The sequence below is a fragment of the Rousettus aegyptiacus genome, unplaced genomic scaffold, assembly GCF_014176215.1.
Source record: "Rousettus aegyptiacus isolate mRouAeg1 unplaced genomic scaffold, mRouAeg1.p scaffold_m13_p_3, whole genome shotgun sequence".
Lineage (NCBI taxonomy): Eukaryota > Metazoa > Chordata > Mammalia > Chiroptera > Pteropodidae > Rousettus > Rousettus aegyptiacus.
This window is the reverse complement of record NW_023416306.1, coordinates 71,755,779-71,780,020: the sequence shown is the minus strand read 5'-3', so window position 1 is coordinate 71,780,020 and position 24,242 is coordinate 71,755,779. Positions and strand designations below refer to the sequence as shown.

Genomic DNA, 24,242 nt, shown 5'->3' with positions numbered 1-24,242 from the left:
GTGCATTTAAAGCAATTAAAAGAAAGAAACAAGTTAGAGCCACTTATATGTTCAAACAATGCTCAAAAAGCCTTCTCTATTTATCTCCTGGGGCCAGCACACTGAGGGGATTCCACCAGGGTGAGGTCACTCACCTAAGACTTAGAAACTCTATGAGGTTGTGAGGAGAGGTTTAGTGAGAGGCAGTCAAGGTGGCCCAGCCTGTCACACATACCCTATGTATCCCTGCCGCTGGCCCGCCCAGAGGACAGTGTATATCTGGAAAGAGCAGAGTGCTTTCTTCCTCAGGTGTAACTGGTCATGGAAACGACAGCTGGCCAAGTTGGGCTAAGACTTGGTACACACATTTCGACTGATCCCCACATCCAAGAAGTAGATCATCTCAGCCACCACCTGCTTGTGGGCACGTACCACCCACACGGTGGGGCTGTTGAAGGCATCCTTGCTTGCCTTATTGTATCCACTTAAGGCGAAGTTGAGCACCTGCTGCATGCCCTCCTCATTCACATCTGCGTCATCCAGGCTACCCAGCAGGCGAGGCTTGCTGAGGATCGTGTGGGCTGCAGGGATCACACCCAGGGCCAGGGCCAGGGCCAGAGAGGCCAGCAGGAGAGGTGGGCCATGGCAGGGACCCAACCATAGTCTGCTCCAAGGGCTTGCAAGCTGGAGTGAACTGATAACAGATGGGGAGTGGTGCGCAATCTAGAGACTCCCAGTTTAGCAGTTTCTCACAAAATATACTTTTTGCCATAAGATCCAGCAATTGTGCTCCTTCGTATTTACTCAAAGGACTGAAAACTCATGTCCACGCAAAAACCTGCGCACGGACGTTTATAAAAGCTTTTTTCATAATTGCCAAAACTTGGAAGCAACCAAGATGTCCTTCAGTAGGTGAATCATAAATAAACTGTAGTACATCCATACAATGAGATGTTATTCATTGCTAAAAGACATGAGCTATCAAGACATGAAAAGGTATGGAGGGACTGAAATGCATATTTCTAAGTGGAAAAAAGTCAATCTGAAAAGGTTACATACTGTATGACTCCAACTGTATAGTATTCTGAAAGAGGCATATCTATAAAAACAGTGAAAAGATCTATGGTTGACAGAGGTTGGGGAGAGGAGGGATGAATAAGTGGAGCACAGAGGCTGTTTAGGTCAGTGAAAATGCTCTGTATGACACTGATAATGGATACATTTGTATATCCCATAGAATGTACAGCACAGAATCTCTAGAATGTACAAGACCAAGAGTGAACTCTAATGTAAACTATGGACTATGAATGATAATGATGTATCAATGTAGACTCATTAATTCTAAAAAATGTCCCACTCTGGTAAGGGATATTGACAATGGGGGAGATTATACATATGTAGGGGCAGGGGATACATAGGATATCCCTATACCTTCCTCTCAGTTTTGCTGTGAACCTTAAACTGCTCTAGAAAAATAAAGTTTTAAAAAATAGGTGCTAATTAGAGTCACTTCTTAAGATTTTTACAAGGTTAAATGAGATAATACATGAAAAGTACTTTACTTGTGCTTGACATATCAAAAGGCCTTAATTGGCAGCCAGATGAGAATGTCTATAGTATTATAAACAGATAAGATATGCTGAACTATGGTGAGCAGTCTGCAACATGCATTATTGGCTTGGAAAACAAAATGATTATTTATTTGAATGATCTAAGAGGGCCTATTGAAATGTGATAGCAATATGGTAGACTAGATGTCTTGAAAAATCATTCCCTATGAAACTCTAAAAGTGCTTGATTATTTTGTAAATGGCCTTTTAAATGTACAGCTAAGTTTTCAAAAGGTGAGGGAGATCTTCAAATTCCAAAAAGTAAAAAAAATATGGATGAAGTGAAATGATGAGCGCTAAAGTCAGCTGCTGCTGCTCTGTAGGCCTTTATCGGCCCCTGACTGGAGCACTGGTTTCGAAGACCTGCACAGGGTAACAGCGGGCAAAGGAAGTCAGGTCAGAGATCTACAACCCTGAGACATAACCCTGAGACATCTTCAGTGGGTGACCTAGACAAAAACCTGCCCTTTCAAAGGGACACTGGAAAATTTGCCCTCTTTTGGCTTTAATTCAGGGGAAAAAGGTATCCCTGAGGATATATAACCACAGGCAAGCTCCTTATGAAAGAATGTGGCCCAAATTCACACTGCCCATGTCATTTGATAAACCTTAAGCCAAGAATTTGGTTCAAAGAGAACTAGAGTTGATAGTGCCCAAGATACATGGCAGATGCAAAATTTTCTCTAGAGGGATGTCCCTTATATCTGGGCCTCAAAGAATTTCTTTAGATAAAATTATAGAGGATGTGAATTAAGATTTTTAAAAAATCAGAGAACATATGAGAAAACCAGGTACCATGAGTGAGAGTCAGCTAAACAATGAATATTAGAACCAGACAAGATGATCACACACAGAATACACAATGACTATGTTCAATATATTTGAAGAAATAAAAGAGACTATTAAAGGTATGATTAAGGAACAGAGACTTCAAAATGACTAGGCAGACTTAAAAAGAACATGTTGGGAAATGAGCCTGCAAAGCAGATAGTGGCCTAAGTGTGGGGACCAGGTGAAGAAGTGGGACTTTGTATATAATCACAATAAAATCATTGAAATCGCCAGCAGTGAGACTGACATATGTTAAGTGGAGTTTAACTAGGACAAATTTGGTAGTCATGTGCAGAAGGGACTAAAGGGGAGAGGGTGGCATAAAGATCAATCGAAAGTTCCATGGCAGGAGCACCAGTGTATGAGTCTAAAAGAGATGAGACTGGAAAGAATCTGTGAAAGAAGGAAAGTCATCATTATAGAGAAACCAATAGTGTTTGATGCTTGGATGCCAAGGGAGTGGGGAGAATTCTAGTCTAAGTCTTAGAGTCTCCGATTAATGTTTTATCCCCTCCTCTTAGAGCTTTCCCCAAACCCAAATTTCTGAGCTCATCCTCAGCTTCCGCTGGGTCCCCAAGGCCTGAGCATGAGTAATGCATAAGAAAGGGAAAGCTGAGAGACCATGACCCTGCAGGAGGCATCAGGGTACAGTAAGTCTCTTAGTAACCAAAAACAGATGGGTCCATACAACTCTACTGACACTGGGATAATAATAATCATACATTATTACAAAGATTTTTAATCCACCCCCTCTCATTTGATCTTTAAAACAATCCTTGCAGCAGGTTAATGAAAACGTATTACCTACCCCTATTTTATGAGCGATGAATTGAGGCTCTACGCTGTGAAGGAACATCCCCAAAGTCACAAGAGTTGTTTATTGGCATCCAGGACTAGACTTGCTCAGGGTGGAACTCTTCATTCTTCCACATCTTGGAAAGGGAAATCTCAAGACAAAATCTGTTGATTTGTACTATGTTCCATTGTATTTGGGTCCTTGCATGGATACAGGACAAAAAAAGAAGGAAAGATGCTGGAAATTTCAGTTCTAGCTGAATCACAGCTATAAAGGGGGAATTGGGTAACGCAATGAATTTTGCAATTTCTTATATGCTTTTGATCATAAACAAATAGACTATGTATGGGGGAGGGGCTTCTTTATGGGGGAAGGAATGAAAGAGAGAAATGGAGTCGCTTAGAGAGATATAGCTGTAAAAAGGGATAGCAACTGAATTTCTGACACTATATTTTTTGGTGCCCTATGGTGTTAATTAGACATTTCTTTTCAACTTGATTGACAGTGCATTTTAATGAAGAAATAGCAAAGCTCAGCAGAGCCTGGCAGTATACCCTTTTCTTACAATTTACAAGCTGAACTTCCCTTGGCAACTTACATCTGGTTTGCTCTGCTAGAAAGTCTGTCAGTAGAACAATGTATAGGCTCTTTCATTTCAATAGGTTTGCTGTTATTAAAGCCTTCTGCATGTTCTTCAGCTTAATTGATTAGGGCTGTTCGATTTCATCAAATTACTTTCCTTAAATTAAAAAAAAAAAAAAAACAGTTTCGACCCATCTGAATAATAATGGGATAGTATGGAAATGTGCAAGGTTTCGAAGGAAGAGGCTATATATTAAGGGTTGTATAGTGAAGGCTTCGTGGAATTATTTTTAAAGTGTTTTTCCTTTTTTTAAATGCAATGTTTCTGGGAAAATTAGAATAAATCCTAAAGGATCCCCTAAGCCTCCTGTGACCAGTTGGAAGCAGAAGGTCTCTACACATTAAATGTCTTGACCACCTAGGAGTGCTGGTACTTGACAAATACTTTTGGGACACTTACATTTTAAGATTTCAGCTTTGTTTTATATTTACAAACAGATTTTTTGTTTTTGACTTCTATCCAGGAGTAAATGTCCATCTCCACCAGAGACTAACAAGCATCTTTGCTTTTTGTATACGAGCCAGGTGACCAGAGAAGACAGGCAGGAAGAGACTGGGTTAATATACCTTCCCCCGCCTGGGGACAGGGTTGGGAGCAGAGCTGAACCTACAAATTGGGGGTTAAGTGACTCCCGGAGAGGGCTATAAAGGCAGAGAGCCAAGCAGATCATTACAAGCTTCTCCTCCAGGAAAATGGAAGCCATTTAAAAAATTCCGGGAATTGCTTGGAACATGCAGTATTTATTCTTAAACAAAGGACCTTTGTGACATGCAGAATTACAGAATTTAGGAGAGGAAAAGACTCACACCTCACCTGCTTCCTTCCCTTGGTCTACTGCCACTGCTTTGTCTAGATCAATTGAAAAGACCCCAGATTTGGAGTCTAACCACAGTCTTACATTTTTGTGAGGAGGGCAAAGGGGTATTGTACCTTATTAAGGATTCTGCCCATGTGCTATTTCCAGGTGTTTGCCCACCTGGCTTTCACGATCTTCAGTTCTGTATTAAAGTTTTCTTAGGTAGGAAAATGCTTGAATTCATGCTTCACACAAATGTCTCCTATTGCTCAAGCATGTGGTAGGAGAAAATCATAACAAGAATTAAGTTAAAGCTTCACTCGGTGACTTTTGCTCACATCTTATTGATTAGAACTGGGTTGTGTGACCATCCCTAGATGCAAAGGAGAGTGAGTAATTTCTGGGCCCAGTGCTGCCCACAATAAGTCATGGGTTGATGGTGAGGAGCAGGAGAGAATGAATATTGCCAACTCATCCATTTCTGGAAATTGGAGCATTTCTAATGTTAGTTGCTATGAACCAGTTATAACAGCCCCAGGCTGTTGTGCAACTCTTATTAGTTCTTTACTATTCAGTAATACAAGTTCATTATAATTTTTTTTTAAATTAGAAAATGCAGTTGAGAAAAAAAAACAGAAAAAATCCTTTAACCTATTATATAGAGAGAACCAATATTAACTTTAGGGTGTATTGCCTTTCAAAACCGTACACCCACACATACACACATATACATTCAGTACTTTTTTTGAATGGATTGATTAATTTTAAATAACTTTATTTTTATTCTTAGCATTGTAAAACTATATGCTTGATTCTAAAGCAGAGTATTGGTATAACTTTGCCCAATCTGAAAGGATGTGTGTGTATTTGAACTGATACATAGATCGGCTCTCTCTCTCTCTAGCTCTCTCATGTGTACACATGTGCACACACACACAGACATGCATGTGGGCATGCACCTAACTTAAATAAGAAGTTGTATTTTCCTGGCTGGATGGACTTCACTATTAATTAATTAACTTACTTATTTATATTTTGTTATTGTAAGAACATTTAACATAAGATGTACTCTCAATATATTTTTAAGTGTACAATATAATATTGTTATCTAGAGGCACATTGTTATGCAGTGGATCTCCAGAATTTATTCATCTTGCATAACTGAAATTTTATACCTGCTGAGTAGCAACTGCCCATTTCTCCCATCCCCAACCCCTGACCCTCACAGTTCTCTTCTTTGCTTCTGTGAGTTTGACCATTTTAGATACCTATACAAAGGGAGTCATGCAGTATCCGTCCTCCATGACTGCCTTATTTCATTTAGCATTATGATCTCTGTTCATCCATCTTGTCACATATTGAGGGATTTCTTTCTTTTCTAAGGTGGGATAATATTCTATTGTATGTATATATCACATTTGTTTTACCCATTTATCTGTTGATGGACATTTAGGTTGTTTCTACATGATGGCTATTGTGAATAGTGCTATAATGAACATGGCAGTGCTAATACCTCTTTGATATCTTGTTTTCAATTTTTTGGATAAAAATCCAGAAATGGGATCGCAGGATCATATTGTGGTTCCATTTTTAATTTTTTGAGGAAACGCTATACTGTTTTCCATAGTTATACACCATTTTGCATCCCCACCCACAATGTGCAAGGGTTCCAATTTCTCCACATCCCTGCCAACATTTGTTGTCATTGTTTTTGTTTTTGTTTTTTTTTAGATAAAAGCCTTCCTAATAAGTATGAGGTGATATCTCATCAAGGTTTTGCTAAAGTAATTTGAGTTTCCATGATGATTAGTGATATTGAACACTTTTTAATATACCTGATGGCCATCTGTATGTCTTCTCTGGAGAAATGACTATTTAAGTTTTTGCTCATTTTTTAATCAAATTATTAGTTTTTTTCTGCTGAGTTGTTGGGGTTCCTTATATATATTTTTAAAATAAACCTCTTATCAGATATATACTTTGCAAATATTTTCTCTCATTCTGAAAGTTGCCTTTTTATTCTATTGATAGTTTCCTTTGCTGTGCAGGAGCTTTTCAGTTTGATATAGTCTCACTTGTCTGTTTTTGCTTTTGTTGCCTGTGCTCTTGGTGTCACATCCATGAAAATCACTGCAAAAAGCAATGTCATGAGCTTCCCTTAGGCCTCACTTTATGGTTCGGATCTCAATTCCAGAGATAACACCATTTTGAGGTGCCTTCTAAGGTGAAGGTGGAAAGCCAATTTGAAATCCTTTGCTCCCTTTCCCAAGGACTGGGATCTGGCCTGAGTGATGGCTTCTAGGGGCCAGGGCTTGGGCCAGAAGAATAAGTAGAAGTGATAAGGGTGACTAAAGCAGAAGTGGAAATGGATTAGGGTAAGATGAAAGACCAGAGCAGTTCAGAGATTCTCCAAATGGAGGGGGCGTGCCTGGGGAGGGAGTGTGCCTGCCTGGGCTTATGTGGGTGGGCAAAACAGGACTTGGGGAGCCAGTTATGAGGCTCTGGATTCATAGGATGAAGGAGCCTCCACTTCAGGTAAAGATGCTGGGCCAAATAGTGATTCCATTTATGAATGTCTCATTATGAACATCTACCTGGTAATTCTCACGCAACTCTGTTCTAGTTAATGTAGTCTTGACTTAGAGCATTTTGATATTTAAACGCTAGTATCATCTGCTTTGTAATTGCTTTAGCAATGCTGTTGTGGGCACTTTCTAGTTTTTCCAAAGGACTTTCATGTTCTTACACCTTTGATTAATGAACTGCCTCATACAAGAAGGGTCTCTGTTTCTCTGCTGAGGAAACTGATGTGAACAGGGGCTAAATCACTCACTCAAGTCTCCGCTGCTGCCAGTTTGGGGGCTCTCCTTTCTCAAGGCAATAAACATGACAGCACTGTCTAGTGACCTTGTTATCGCTTATAGATATAGCTAAAGACTAGGTTAACAGAAGCTTTGTGATTTCAAAGATTGGCCAAATCTGTTGTCAGGGACTATCCCTCTGGGGTTATCCCCAGCCCCCTCCTCAGGAGTAGGATGACTCACCCAGTCAGCTGCTGGGTGCCAAGCTGCTGCTTTGCGGTGTGAGGCTGTCAGGTGGTGCCATAAGAGACCAGTGCTCATCAGCTGGCATAAAAAAAAGGCCCCCATGGGGCAGATGAAGTTTTCTTCCGAAACTGAGAATAACAATACCTAACTCATACTAAATGTGAACATTAGAAAACGTAATGATATAAAGTCAGTTTACAAACTGAAAATGCCACATAACTATAAGGTAATACCATAATGACTGTTTTTGTTGTCAGTATTAATAATAATACCTAATATTTATTGAGCACATGTTATGTGCTAGGCACTGTGCCACAAGGTATACACGAATGATTTTATTTAATCCACGAAATAATCCCATGATATGGGTATCATTATTACTATTACCTCACTTTTATACATAAAGATATGGAGGCAAGGTTAAGTAACTTTCCCAAGATCATAGGTGGTAAATTATAAATTTCGAATTGTAACCCAATTCTATCTAACTCAGAACTCTCTTCTCCTAGTTGATCTAGGTATGTTATTTTGTATGGATCCTTCATTATTCAGGTTGTCTTTCTTGGATACTTTCTGGTGTTAATGTCTGTTTTAAAATTCATCACCTACAACTGAAAAAATACTCCAAATGTGGCCTGATCATCGAAGAATACAGGGGATAATCACTTTCTTCGTTGAAGATATTATGTTTGTATTAATGCATCTCAATATTGTATTGAATTTTTGAACAACTAGGTCTCATCAATCTGACTTTGAAGGCCTTTAAATTCTCTAAGTCCTTTCCTTTTAATAATTTAAACTTGATCTCCCCTATTCCGAACTCCTACAAATGGAACTGGATGTCAGTCTTTAATGTGTCGGCTTGATTGAGGCCCCAGCCACAGTGTGTAAACTCTTAAGGAATCAATAAAATATTCTTCTCCTGGGTATTTTAAGCAAGATTCCCAAATGCTAATTATTATTGTTAAATGAGTGATTCGTCTGAAAGAGTTTCCTTCTTAAGTTGCATTGCATCATATGGGAACTGTTTTAAATAGACCACCCCGTACACAAACATTTTCATCTTAAAGCATTCAGGCACCACTTCTGTGTAGTAAGAGATTAATTATCCTCTCCATCTAATAGAGGGGGCGACTTCACAGATGGCACAACGTAAGGGCTGCGACCAGGGCCAGAGCTCCTGGTTCTCCTCCTGCTTCATTTCCAGAGGGCTAGACTGTGTTTCTTCATGAAAGGGAAAACTTAACAGCAAACCAACCAGTTTTCTACTGAATTCAAAATGGGCTGTTGATAAAAAAAAAAAAGAGGATTCTTTAAAATTGAGGTTGAAAAAGCAGAACAGATAGAAGAAGAATTCAAATTAAAATATTTTAAGTGCTACTTTTAATGAAGCAGAGCAAAAATGGAATATCTCCACAAGTTGAAGAGAAATAAGGGCTTTGGCTTATAGAAAGTGAGTAAGACTTGCAGGAATTCTAGTTAATTGGCTAATTTGCAGACAAATAAGGACAATAAAAATTTCACTATTTGGAGGGGTAAATCTCTTCTTAGAAAAACAAAAACAAAAAAAGGAAAAAGAAAAAGAAAGCAAATCTTCACCTCTCTGTGCATATTTTCCTTCTCTGCAGTGATGAAAGTGTTTGCGCTAATTTTCCAGGGAGACCAGAAAATATGTATGGTGTGTTTTGTCTCCAGTGGCATCCTGGGTCACTGAGCACCGTCATTCAATGCGATTTGTTGATGGATAGATGGAAGAATCGAACCTTTCAGCGTCAGAGGAAAAAAAAGTAACCAGAACTCAGCATCTATAGGAGCCCCCATTAAAAAAATAATTTGAAATGTTAAATCTAAAAGTTACAGAAAATACCATGCCATGGAGGAAGCACAAACATTGTCACCAGAAGAAGGACAGGCCAGGTTGGATTTTGCCTCTGTTGGATAAGATCATGTTTCTAGAAGCTGAGTGACAAACACAGAGTGTTCCATGTGGTGTTTGAATGGGCTAGATCGGGCTCTCCACATCAATTGTGTGCAGAAAGAAAGGCCCAAACTGCTAACCAGAGTTGCCCAGATAACTGGTGGGCTGCGGAGTGGATGGGGGTGGATAGGGAGGGAGGCAGGGATGGGGAGGGGAAGAGAATTCTCTCTCTGTTTGGAGGGGAAAATTCTCCACCAGCTCATTCCCAGCTGAGCAGAGAAAGGGGATGTTTCCCGGACATCCCCTCCAGTTCCCAAGGGAACCAGAGGCAGCTTGAGCGCTCCCTCTTGTCACCTCCTGGTTCATTGAATGCAGTGGCTTCTTCCCTGGGGCGGGGGTGAGACCCCGGGCCAGACCCTGCATGGCCTGCCGCACCTCAAAAGCCTTGTCTTGTGTCCTCCTCAGTGCAGGCTCCAGGTGGAGTCTACTCTGAGACTACAGCTGAGCCCACTTTTCCTGACCTTATGTGGGGTGTTCAGAGTGAAGTGGGTCAGGGAGAATGACTGGGGTATGACACAACCTAGAGTGGGCCCAGGAGACAGGAATGGGAGGAAATGTTCCCTGAGCCCCTGCCGTATGCGAGGCCTGTGCTGAATTCTTTTATAGAAGTTTTCTCGTTTATCCTCATTTTATGCAGGAAGATGTGGAGGCTCAGCAAAGTAAGGAATTTTCAGAAGTTAAGTGTCGTATCAGTGGAAAAGCAGGATGGCAGTCTGCCTCTGTCTGAAGTGCATTGAAAGGAGCCTGGAGATCAGCTTTGGTCCAGAAAAGCACCAGCTCCAGGCCTCAGGAAGCCCGAGGCTTCAGGGATGATGCTTTCATTTCTGCACTGAGAGGGATGATGCAGTCAGACCTAAAACTCTTAAATGCAAGGAAATTCTTACATTCAGCATGAAAGGAGAGGACAAAGTCTAATTTAAGATTTTGTTGGGATCTCCAGAAAGCTGACCCTGAGGAGATATGAATTCTGGAATTCTGTTGGGGAGGGCTCTCAAGATACACGCATCTCTGAGAGAAAGGGAGGCGAATGGGATGGGCAGGGGGAGAAGCCGGGCTGCCAGGCAATCTTAAGAGGCCTAAGCCACTCCCCCATAGCAGCTCTGTAGCAGAAAGGGCCTCAGAGGGCTGGACTTTCATACTCATTGAATACCAGTGGTCCTGGGGAAGAAGGTGTGACTCAGGGAAGGTGGCTCTTTTGAGTAGAAGGCAAATCATAGAGAGGCCCTCCATAAGAGCTGTCAGAAGCCAACACTCAGTACGACTGAGGGCGGAGGGCTTCAGTTATGGAGGGGTCTCTGGGTGGTGTATCCACTGTACAGCTGTACAAAAATATTGAAACCAACAGGCCAAGATGGGGTATATGGACTGTGCGAAGTTCAAAAACCAGGGTGTTTTAAATATCCCTCAGTTGAGAAATGCACGGTCTTCACATATTAATATTTCTGAAATTGGGATGCATTTTGCAATTTGTGTCAAAGTAGGCTTGCCAACCATTCCCCACCACACCTGTCTCAATCAATGATGGGTTTTAGAATAGATGATCTTTAATTGATTGGCTGATAATTGGGTCTCTAGGGTGTAAAAGTGTTTTTTAGTCTACAAATTGCTTAAAGGAGAAGAACTCCCTGCTCCATTCACAGCAGGGAAGTAAGTGTTCTCATCTCTTGTTCAGCTTCTTAGCTGCTTTTAGTTGTTGTTGTTGTTGTTGTTGTTTACTTGTTTTTACACCAAACCTCTGAAAACAAGTAAACAAATAAATAAGTAAAGACAAATTGTAGTTATCTGTCCTGCGTGCCTGTAGGGTCTCTTGAATGAATAAACAACCTTAATAAACTGCTTCAAATTTTTTTTCATGTTGCTCTAGAAACCTTCCTAGAAAGTTGAATTCCATTGTTGGAAAAGACTAATGTTACTTTGTTAATAGACTTTAAAGTCCACAACAATATTATAGTAATTTTTATTTTATGAAGGCAGTACATGTACAATATTGATAAAGTACAATAGTATTCGACGGCTTGCACCAAAACACAGTGGTTCCTGCTGTCCTCATCCCCATTTTTTCCTTAGGAGCAACTGTTTTCGACTTCTTAAGTTATTTTTTTCTGGCATTTAGATGGCCATAGTTTTAAGTAATGTGTGTATCGTGACACCTTTTGATTCATCTTTTTCATCTACTGATTTCATATTAAGTGTAGTGGAGCCATCTTCTCAGTCTTCTCTTTTCTGTCCCTCCAATACCATTAGGTTACAAATTTAGGATTAATTAATATTAAGTGATTGTGTGATTATTATATCTATGTACATACTATTCTCAGCTGAGCATTGTAGAGTACTGTGATCATGTCACCTTCCTTATTCTTTCTCTCCTGAAGTTGACGATTGCCTTTATTTTTCTTTCACTTAGTTTTCTTTCTCACATCTTTTAATAACCTCTCGGTACAACTTTCCACAAGGAAAGTGCACAGGCTTCCTCATGAAGGAATCTATTTGTTCCATTCTTTTCTTGGAGATTTCCCTCCTGCAGACCTCCATTCTTCTTCTATCTGGGGCTGTGGCCTTGCTGTCATCCCGAGACTTCTTTTGCTGTCATTCTTGGAATTGCCTTGCCTTTCGTTGGGACTGCATTTCCTTGTTCCTAGATCTTACATCCTCTCAAGGGAGGAATGGAAAAGGGTGCAGCAAAAAAAAAAAAAAAAAATGTATATGTATATGTATGTGTATATGTATATGTATATGTATATGTATATGTACACATATGTATATATACACACATATATACACACATATATATGTATGTATACATATATACACATATATATATATACAAGCACAGATATATTTGTATATACACGCATACATATATTACATATTAAGTTTACCGAGGCATAGTTTACATTTAGTGAAATGAACAGATCTTAATAGCATAGCTCCTTGGGTTTAACACATGAATAAGATATACATTTTCATCCCCTGGCAGGTTCCATTGTATTGCTTCCCACTTAATCCCACCCCACACTCCCAAAGTAAAACCACTAATCCAATTTTGATCACAATAAATTAGATTTGGTTGGCCAATTCTAGAACTTTATATAAAAAGTATTTTTGGTGGAGCAAGTCCGGCTTCTTTCACTCAGCATAATATTTTTGACGTTCATACATGTCATGTATAGTTTATTCCTTTTGATCACCAGAACAACTGTATTTTGTTAATGCCTTTCAGTACTATTTGTTATTTTAAGCTCTGTGCATGTATTTAGTTTGAGGACAATAAACAGGTGGTACAAGAGCAGAGGGCATGGTGATGAGAGTGCTCCCTGCGCCTGTCCTTTGACCCATGCTGTTTCCATGGAGACCGGCTACACTTGGCTTACGCCTATATCTTGGGCTCTCCTTTCACAAGCATCCTCCAACTCTGTTATATGGAATTTTCCTTTTTATCGATACAAGATGTGTAGGATATACATTTTTTGAAACCTGGAATGTTTGAACTTGTATTTGTTTTATTCTCATTTTTAATTGATAGTTTGTTGTACATAGAATCTAGATTGTAGAAAATTTTCCTTCAGATATTTTCGAGGCATGGCTCCATTATTCCTAGATTCCAGTGTTATTGTTGAGAAGTCTAAAGGCATTTTCATGTCTATGAGATTTTGATCTCGTAAAAAATATATTCTCTGGAATTTTACAGGTTCTTTTCTGTTCATTGTATTTTGAATTTCACAATGATGTTCCTTGGTGTGAGTTAATTTTTATCTGTAGCTCTAAGTCATTTCCATCTAGGAACTTGTATTGTTCAGTTCCGGGACATTTTCTTACATTACAGTAAGCCCTTGCTTAATGTCATCAATAGTTTCTGCGACTTCAAGCAAAGATTTTAACATAGGCTAATTTATATAAACGAGAGTTAAGTTCCTAAGGTATCTCATCAATGTTACAAAGCAATGTTGACCAAACAACATTATTCAAGGACCTGCTGCATAAATGTATTCCCTTACATTTCTGCAGACCAGAAGTCTGAATTCAAGGTGTCACAGAGTCGTGTTGCCTCTGGAGGCTCTGGAGAAGAATCTGTTTCTTGCCTCTTTCCGGCTTCTGGTAACTGCCAACATTCATTGGCATTCTTTGGCTTGTGGTTACATCACTCCAATCTTTGTGTTACATTTCCTCCTCTTCTGTGTGTATGTCAAATCTCCCAGTGCTTACCTTTCATGAGGAAATTCGTGGTGATATTTAAGGCCCACCCATATAATCCAGGAGAATCCTCTCAAGATCCTTAATTTAATTACATAGGCAAATATTCTTTTTCTAGAGAAGGTGATGGTTCTGTCAATCTGAAAGAATATAGAAAGCTAACCATGTCAATATCTGGGTGTGGGGGATAGGGTTAGGGGTGGAGGGTGAGGGTGTGGCAGACAGAAGCTTAGAGCCTTCCAGGCAAAAGGATGAACAGCTGCAAAGGCTCTGAGGTGGGAACATGCATAGAGTGTTCAAACAACAGGAAAGATGCTAGTGTGGTTAAAGCTGAGTAGAGGGGAAGAGTACTAAGAAATGTAATGAGAAAAAGAAAAGGGGGCCAGGGACCAAATCCCATGAGACCTTGAATGTCATGGTAAAACTTGGTGAGTTAATCTGAGTAATATGGGACGCCTTCAGAAAGTATGAGCATATTGACATGATCTGACTTGAGTTTGAGCAAGATCACTTGGCTCTAAATTGATAATTGAAGCAAAAGATGATTACGCATTGGACTATAATGGTGGTAGTAAAGTGAGGAATGGTGAGAAATTGTCAAATTCTGGATATACTTAGGAAGCAAAGCCAATAGGACTTGCCAATGCAATAGGTATAAGACGTGAGGGGAAAAGAGGAGTAAAGTACACATGAAAGTCAAGACCGGTTACACAATCTGCAGAGCTCAGTGTAAAATGCAATTGCTGGCCCCCTGTTCAAAATTTATAAAGAATTTCAAGACATTAAACCAAACTCTAGGTCCTTTTGAGTGACTCCAGGTCCTTGTGTGATTGCACAAGTCACAAACCTATGAAGTTGACCCTGACCAAGGTTTTAGGCCTGAGCAACTGGAAAAAGGGAGTTATTATTAACTGATATTGGAAACACTAGAGATAGCTTGGAAAAATATTGATTAACTTAATTTTTGATCAATTATATATGTGTATTATAATTTTAATGTAACCATAAAATAGAAACAACATGTATAACTTCCAAACTAACAAGAGAAAAATGGGAGTGATATAAAAATACTCAATGAGAAAAAAGGGAAGAAAGATTAAGAAAATATACAGAATAAGTAGGATAAGTAGGAAGTATACAATAAAGTTGTATAATTAAATGAAAATATACCAATAATTATATTAAAAAAAATCTTCAGCTAAAAGACAAAAGATTGCCTGTTATATATATTTTTAAAAATAATTATAGGCTGTTTAAGAAAGACATATATAAAAGGATGAAAAAATATATACCATGCAAATATTAACCAAAGAAAGCTGCTGTAGCTTTATGAATATTAGATAAAATGAAATTTGAGGCAAAGGCACAATGAGAGATAAAGAGAGCTAGTTCATAATGATACAGGCTAGGTTTACAAAAATAATAATTTTATACTTGTATATGCTTATCCTATTGAATACCCTCAATATATTGAAATAAAAAATTGACAACTAAAATGAGAAATAGACACACTCATAATCATAGGAGGAATTTTAAAAACATTCCTTTCAGTAGTTGAAAGAAAAATTCAGATGTGTACATAATTAATAAACTCAGCCTAAATTATTTATAAAACTTGTCTTCAACAACAGCACAGGTCTTTTCAAGCAAACAGGGAACATGAAAAAACTGACAATCTAGTAGGCCATAAAAGCAAGTTTTAATAAATTTTACAGAGGAATGTTTTCTGTTCACAATGGATTTATGTTAGAAATCAATTATTAAAAGTTAAATCAATAATTATAAGAAAATAGTTTCACTTGGTTGGAAGTGATGAAAGATACTCTTAAATATAGTATGAGTCAAATAAGAAATTACAACTGAAATGAGAAAATATTTAAACTGAACTAAAATAAAATAACATATTAAAGCATATGAAACAGCAAACACTAAAATAAAAGTCTAAAAATCAATAAGTGAAGAATTTGTCTCAAAAATTAGAAAAGAACAGCAAAATAAATGTGAAGAAGATTAAGAAAATAATAATACAGAAACAGAAGTTAGTGAAATACAAAACAAACATATAAAAACAGGACTGATCAGGTCAAAAGTTTATTCTTTAAAAATATTAATAATTGACAAATAGTGGCATGGCTGATCAAGAAGAAAAAAAAGAAGGCACAAATAATCAAAATCAAGAACTTTATGAAAATAGAGACATCACTACAGATGCTGTAGACATTAAAAATGTCATAAGAGAATATTATGAACAAATTTATGCTAATACATTTGAAAATTAGACAAAATGGAACATTTTCAAAAAAAGAAAAAAGCAATTTGACTTGAGAAATAGAAAAACCTGCTGGTTCTACAAAGAATAATGGTGTCCAAGAGAATTACAACATAAGATAAAAATGTGAACTATGTATGTAATTTAAAATTTTCTAGGAGCCACATTTTAAAAAGAAAAAAATGGTATGACTAATTGTAATAATGTATTTTATTTAACCAATATGTTCAAAATATATTTCCACAAATAATCAATATGACAATTTTTAACAAGCATATTTCATTCTTTTTTGGTACTAAAGTCTTTGGTGTATATTTTATACTTAAAGCACATCTCAGTTTGAACCAGCCACATTGTGAGGGCTCAAAAAACACATGAAGCTATTGGCTACTGTATTGAACAGAGTAGATGTAGACTAAAGTAGGAGAAGCTGTTCCACCAGATATCAGGATTTTATACTTTTTAAAATGTAGCAATTAAGAAAGTGTAAATTTTGTACAGAGCTAAACAAATACACCAATGAATGTCTCATTAATTAATCAGGACATGCAAATTAACACCTCTCTGGATAATAATATATATCCACCAGATTCCCAGAAATGGAAATTTCTGATAATACCAAGTTTTGGTAAGATTATGGAACAATGTTTTATTTATGTCTGGGATGTAGTTATTTACATGATCAATTTATTGTTTCAAAAAATCCAACTGTTCATTATTATGGAAGCAATACTGAAGAAAATTAGAAAATATAAGCAAGTAAAACGAATCAAAACAAACCAAAATCATATTTAGTTTGCTCCCCAGAGATTCCCACTGTGACACTCCTGTGTGTGGTGTGTGTGTGTGTGTGTGTGTGTGTGTGTGTGTGTGTGTGTGTTGGAGGGAAAGACAGGCTTGCTTTTCAGAAGACTCAGAGATGTAGAGTGAACAGTGTGTTAAAAATATTAAAAGTCAAGAAGGCTGAAAAGGTTTAAATTAAATCTTCACATTTATTGAAAAGAGTTATCCAAAGTAGAGTATGAAAACAATGGAAATCTAGATGGTAAGAGATTAGAATTTTTAAGACTGCTCTTTATAATGCTTATTGACTTTCATCAAAAAGAATGATTTTTTTGGTAGTTCTGGGCTAGTTTTTGTGCTTAATTGTTCTTATTTCAAAAATAACATTTAGGAAATATTAAAAGTATGACAAATATAAAAATCATTTCGACTCCCATAACTACATAATTTTGGTATATGTCTTTTCATTTTTTGTGTGTATGTTTAAAATAAACTTTGATCATGTGGTTTTGAATAAAGTAATACACATGCACTGAAAAAAAATTGGAAAATATAAAGAAGTATAAAAAAAAACACCCATAATCTCAATAGTCAGTGGAACCCTTCCAGCTTTAATCATCTTACTTCTCTATAAACTTTTTTATACAATCCAAGTAAGTCAGCTTTGTAGCTGTACATTTAAGATGAGGAGTAGTGAAGCATTTCTCCACTTCGGCGAAGCTAGAAAATCATATGGGGTCTCCCTCCCTCAGTCAGTGAAGGAAGTAGAGCCACATAATAATGGTCTGCAGTGGCATGTATAATTAAGGGGATATGTTGGTAAATGTATCATGAGCAAAGAAAAATTAAAAGATCTAAAGAACCAAACATGATGGATTGATTCAAAGCAGGCTATTTACCAAGAGTAGGCTACATCATGTTGTGCAAGAGAACCTCCACAAAGAAAATCATATTTTTGAGGATTCAAAGGATTTATTTACATGTACACATACATTTAAAAATCCCTTGGATGGATCGATTTATGTTACTCTCTCTCAGTTTCAGGATTTCCACCTGGAACATCACCTCATCAAACCAAACTACCCTAAGTCCACTTAGTTTGAAGTCTATTTTTTCTCCATTACCAATCTTGGACTAAGATCTTTAAAAATATTATAATTTTAATATTATAATTTTAAATATTATAATATCTTTAATTATAATTTTAAAGAAAGAGCACTTCAATAAACTGGCACAATATTATAATTTTTCTGAGATTATAATCTCTTACATCTAAACAACATACTAGAGTTTACAACAAATTCTTTAAGATGAAATTCAAATTCTATCAGGGTTTATAACTTGGTGGCAGATATTCCATTCTAAGTCAGAAAACTGAATTTTTCTCCAGGTCTATAATCTATAGTTGTGTCTATAATGCATCAAAAAGGAGAAATGAAAGATGAAAATGAAGTCAATTTGACAGACAGATACATAAAAACAGTGAGTTGCTTTAATCTCTGAATCAAAAATCTAAAGGTATAGATGTGAATAATAAATTGAATTTTCAACTTTTCCTTCAATTACTTGAGTGTTATGTAGACAAAATGTATGTCCAGAATTGAAACTGGAGGCAGAAAGGCAGCAAGGAACTGAGAGTGCAGCTACCTCAGGGTAGAGTCTTTGTCAGATTCATTTCCTCTTCCCATAATCTTTAAATGGTGCCCAGAGCTTGTGCTAAAAATGTTTGTTGACTGACTGACTGACTGACTGAATTCATGTTTGAGCACATGGAGTTGTGCCTGTGTTGTAGATTGTGTGTTGTAGACTATGTGCTTTGCTAACTCACTAACTTTATGATTATGTTGGCACTCAAAAAAAAGAAAAAGCTTTTAAAATATAAAATTAATAAATCAACAACTTTATTCATGGATCTGCACTAGGCATTGTGGTAAACACAAAGATGGGTAAATCTTTGTGGGACATGTTAGAGGAGGTTAGAATACAAATGAACATTAAATGCATTTGTAAATACTAAGAGCCATAGGAACATTGAACAGCATATAATTGAGGACATGCCCTACTCTATTGTACATCAAAATTAAAAATAGCTTCAAATTGCCATTACTTTGCTATCTTGTTTTACCCTCCCTCTACCACTGCCACCAAAGGGCAAGCATTGCTGTCTAATTGGTACACCTTGAGGTCAAGCTGACACGAACAGCTGGATGAGACTATCTGAAGTTTTGGTTGGATCAGTTCACCAGCCCCATTGACCCAGAATTGTCAGGATGACATCTGCCAATCACCGTATTAATCATTCTAAGTGGACATTAAAACCAGGCTTTAGTTACTGGAGCACACAGGTAGTCTAAGGGACTAAGTCTCACCTAAAGTGATATAAATTGAAAAGCTCACACCTTAAATCACCATGATATTGAAAATATTGATGCATTTGATAATGAAATGTCAAGCCAGAAGAGTTTTCATGTCTGAGAGGTAACGATGACTGCCTGAATCTGAATGTCTCTCTCTATATCCTTATACATCTACCTCCCAAACATAAAATCACCAGGGAGAACAAATGAAACCACACGCGACCCATGCATTCAGCACTACTAGAACACAGAGGATACTATATGACCTTCAAATTACCTGTAAATAGAGAAATAAACACCAAGTTCCAAGAGAGTCTCACTACCACCGCAAGCCAGTAGATGCTGAGAGTAGACAGAAGGAGCCCTAAGTGACATATGAAAAACAAGAAAGAGAAGTGAAAGATACAGATGAAGCATATGCAAAATCAGCTCAGGAAAGTTCAGCAGTAAGTGTTAAAATACTAAACACATGTCTGAGACTTAGTAGTTCAAAGTGACAGCTATAGCAGAAGGGCTTAAAATGAGCGGCACCAGAAATGGCAGCCTTGAAGGAGCATTGCTGCTTCAGTGAAAAAATCAAATACAGAAGGGGTTGTGCCTTTGAAGATGCCGCCATGGACAAGGAGGAAATAAGAGGGGAAATTAAAGATCATACAAAAACAAAAGAGAAACAAGATATTCAGGAGACATAATGGCCCACAAGGACTTATAGCATCTCTTCCCAATTCTGTGTTCAGTAACTTCCTATTGGTAGTCTGATATCCTCCATGGAGAAAGTATATACACCACATAAACTGGCAAATGCTACAATTCAGGCTACTTGTATTTCCTAGAGATCTGATTGTTAAACATTTATCAGCCCATCATTACACCAATCAATCCCCTTTCATCATCACCACTACCACCACAACTGTAACAACAACATACATTAAAGAAAGAGCACTTCAATAAACCGGTACAATAAAGCACTCTTCATCTAGGAACACTGCCCACAACATGCCTAGAAATTGCAAAAATTTAAGCTGACTTCCTATAAAACAATTATAAAAAGAAAGTAGAAAATGTTAAAATAACATTTGTGCTGATGAAAATTCTCCCCCAGAAAACTATTCACAGAGCAGAAAAAAACTTAACACAACCCTCGTGACTGAAGTTGGTGTCCTAAAGCAAATATATGGAAATAGATTTTTTAAAATCCTAGAATCATAAATGTAAAAAAACTAAGACTATAAATAGATGCAAAGCAGGAAGAAATGAAACATTAATTGATTGAACTCAAGAAATGAAACATTAATTGATTGAAGAAAAAGAAACAATTACCTCAGAAATTAAGAATAAATTACAAGTTCCAATGGAGAATAGATTTCAATGAAAAATTAATAAGGAACAATGAAGAAACACAGGCAAACAACAAAAAGAATTAAAATGAGATACGGGAGTTAAAAGTGTTCAAGAGAAAGTGGTACAAATAGAAGATAGGCAAAAAAGGTCCAACAAATGAATAATTGTGGTCCCTGAACAAGCAAACGAAATACTGAAACAGAATGAGTATTTAAATTTCTAATCCAAGATAACTTCCTAAAATGAAAAAAATTTTCAGTCTTCATATAGAATAGGCCTACTGTGTGACTTTGAAAATTGACACGAGACAATTATCTCCGAGACATATCCTAGTAAAACCATTAGACTTTAAGACAAAGAAAAGAAACCCTCAGAGTCTCCTGGCACAAAAATCTAGTTACTTATAGGTAAGAAAATCAGGTATGACATCAGGCTTCTCCTGAGCCACATTCAAAGTAAGTTAACAATGAAGCGGCATTTTCATGACACTCCAGGAAAGAAAGTACTAGTCAAGGATTTTATGTCCATCTAAGCTGTCTAAATTATGGAATACTGTATAATGCCTTCCCTGAAGAATACAGTAGAAAATGAACTTCATCCAACTAAGTGAGAACAGAGGAAACTTCAGCAAAATAACCAATGGTGAACACTTAATATAGTTCACTGTAGAGCAAGGAATGAAACAAGGAAGTGAACATGTGTAGAAAGAATATAAATATTATATGTTCTGACAAAGTAGAAAGACTACAACTAAAAGATGGGAGGAGATGATAGGGGAAACCAGAATAAGATCATTGCCTGTCATAATAAGTAGGAGTCAGTAGATACCATTAATAAGTCAAATAATAAGTTAAGTAAGGGAATAAAAAAGAGCTGGGGAACTAGAAAAGAATTACAAAGGTAACAACTAGCATAAAAATTCTTAAATAACAAAAGAAACTTTAAAATTAATATAGCTGACATACTAGAGAAAGAAACATAGTTAAACACAATATAATATACACTGTAATTATAACATAAAACTCTATGACAGTTGAGACCAAACATGTCATATTGTTAAATGTGAATGAGTTTAACTCCTCTATTTATGAAAAGATCTTCAAACTGGCTTATATAGCAAAACTCAACTCTAAGCTATAACCAAAAGACACACTTAAAAAAAGGCACACCTAAAACAAAGTGATTCAACAGAATTTAAGTAAAGAGATGGACAAGGATTTACCAGTCTACTAGAAACAAGAATTCAGGAATTGTTGTTGTGATATAAGGCAAAGTAGAATTTAAGCCACACAGCATTAAACAAGATTAAGATGCTTAGTAGAGTTAAAACCATAATTCACAAAGGACTGGAAACTGTATTAGAGGGGAAAATGCTTTAAAAAAAATTATTGAGATAATTGTCAAAATTGGAATCTAGGCCGTAGTTTCGATAAAAGGGTCGCATCAAAGTAAAGTTCCCTGCATAGGAGAATAGCCTTGTTCTTAGGAAATACATATAGAATTATTAAGAAGTAAAGATAATACAGTGTATGTAAATTGTTCCTAATTGGTTTAAGAAAATAGTGAATTTGGGTAAGGGACAAATGAGAGATCTTTGTATTATTCTTGCAACTTTTCATTGCTCGAAATTATTTTTTAAAAAGAGAAGCTGTATGCATTTATTAAAATTCATCAAAAGGCCCACTTTAAATTCGTGCATTTCACAGTATATAAGTTTTACTTAAAAATTCCATAAACCATAAACAAATATTGAATGCTAATTAATAGATGCATGCTGAGGTATTTAAAGGTGAAGTATACTGATGCTGGCAACTTCAAAAAGCTTGAAAAATAAGATGACTTGATGAACAGGTAAGAGGAATGGATAGATGGGTATGTATATGATAAAAGCAAATATAACAAAGAGTTAACTACAGAATGTAAGTTGTTAATATGAGTGTTAATTGTACGATTCAACCTTTTCAGTATATTTGAATTTTTTCACAATAAAATGGGAGTAAAAAAGGTAAATCAGTAGTTTGATGCTGTGTAGACTTTATAAATAACTAGAGTGCTGACCAGATTTTTCACTTTCCAGTGCTTTCTCATTTTACTTGGCCTGTTAGACTCTAACATCAGGTCCAGACACATGAAGTCTTGGAAACACCATCAACCTGTATCTCACCTAGGTCCTGATGCTCTATGGATGGGCAAATTTGCTCACTTACAGAACTGGCCCCACAAATCTAGTTTCATGGTCCCTTTTCTCTAACTTGTTTAATAAATTAGGCCAAGGCCCCTCATACTTTGAATTTGCTTCCTTTCACTCACTCACTCACTCACCTATTTTTGCTGGATGTGGTAAAGCCATGGAAGTCTGGTTCTGGTTTATTTTTTTAGGATAAGAAAAAGGCCATTAAAATTCTCTCTGATGGTGCAGTCAGTCACTGTGGGGGGAGGGGAAAGACGAGCCAAGGGAAGAAATTTCCTGGTAAGCAAAGCCCCACTTAAAAATTTTCCCTTTCTTTCATTTTGTTTTTCCTTTTTTCCCTCTTGAAGCTGCTCTCCCTGGAGTCAAAGCATTTTACAAAAACAAACCACTCCAAAGCTTTCAAGTCCAGGGAAAGCTCAAGCAAAGTTAATTAACATGAAGGTTCTCACAAAAGTTAATTAACATGAAGGGACTCACAAAAGCTGTCTGTTGGCATCTGCTTGCCTCCCATGTGCCGCAGTCCCTTTGTCTGCTGGCAGGGCAGGACAGCCCAGCCCTGCGTTGCGGCATCTCCCAAGGCCCAGGCTGCCTTCATTTCTCCCAGAGCACGTCTGAATCCTCCACAAACTTACCCGCCTGACGCCCTCGGAGGCTGCTTGTTTCCGTAATGATTTGTGGCTGCTTGTAAGAAATCCCTGAAGAAAGCTAGTTTTTAAAATGCCAGTATGAAAAGAAAAGAGAGGAAAGAAGGGTAGGGGGAGAGGAAAAGAGGAGGGAAAACAAGTGAGGAATGACGATAATAAAATCTCTTTTAAAAAGTGACTTGTAACATAAAGATTGTTTTGGCAGAGCAATTGAAAAATACAGATACACACAAAACAACAATATAAAGAAATAACATTATATAATAAATGAAAAATAGAACATATTAAGTAATAATATATGATTAAAAACTAAGATTCCACTAATATAAGTAAATGATATTGAATACTGCTTGTATGAATAATATAATGAAAATGTACATTCTCTCTGACTTTGCCTCTGCTCTTGTATAAAGATACTTTTTTTTCAGAAACAAAGTTATAATGTACTGACTGCTTTTTTTGCAATTTACTTTTTAATTAATAGATCATGAACATTTTTTCAATGTCAGTAAGTACATGGTCTCTTCAGACCCACAGCGATTTTTCTGATCTTCCAGATATTCAAATTGTCACAAATAAATATGGATATAGGTTTTGCTATGTCACTTATCGGGCCTCTCATGTATATACAGCCAATAATAGACATTGTGAGCATACACATGTATTGAACAAACCACATGAAGAAAGGTTATTTCTCTTAAAAAAAAAAAAAAAGGTTTATTGTGGGATTTCTTCCCTTGGAAGAACTGGTACAATTGTGTTAGAAAAATCCATTTGTTTAGATTT

General features: G+C 36.9%; 1 protein-coding gene across 1 annotated transcript; it reads right to left on the bottom strand.

The window, feature by feature from the left end:
* Nucleotides 1–327: 327 nt before the first annotated feature.
* Nucleotides 328–803, bottom strand: LOC107518077 (cystatin-C-like). Its single transcript, XM_036239525.1, has 2 exons — nucleotides 784–803; nucleotides 328–673 (listed from the first exon to the last, which is right to left on the bottom strand). The coding sequence occupies exons 1-2, from the start codon at nucleotides 801–803 to the stop codon at nucleotides 328–330; spliced, it is 366 nt and encodes a 121-aa protein (XP_036095418.1).
* Between the last annotated feature and the right edge of the window lie 23,439 nt (nucleotides 804–24,242).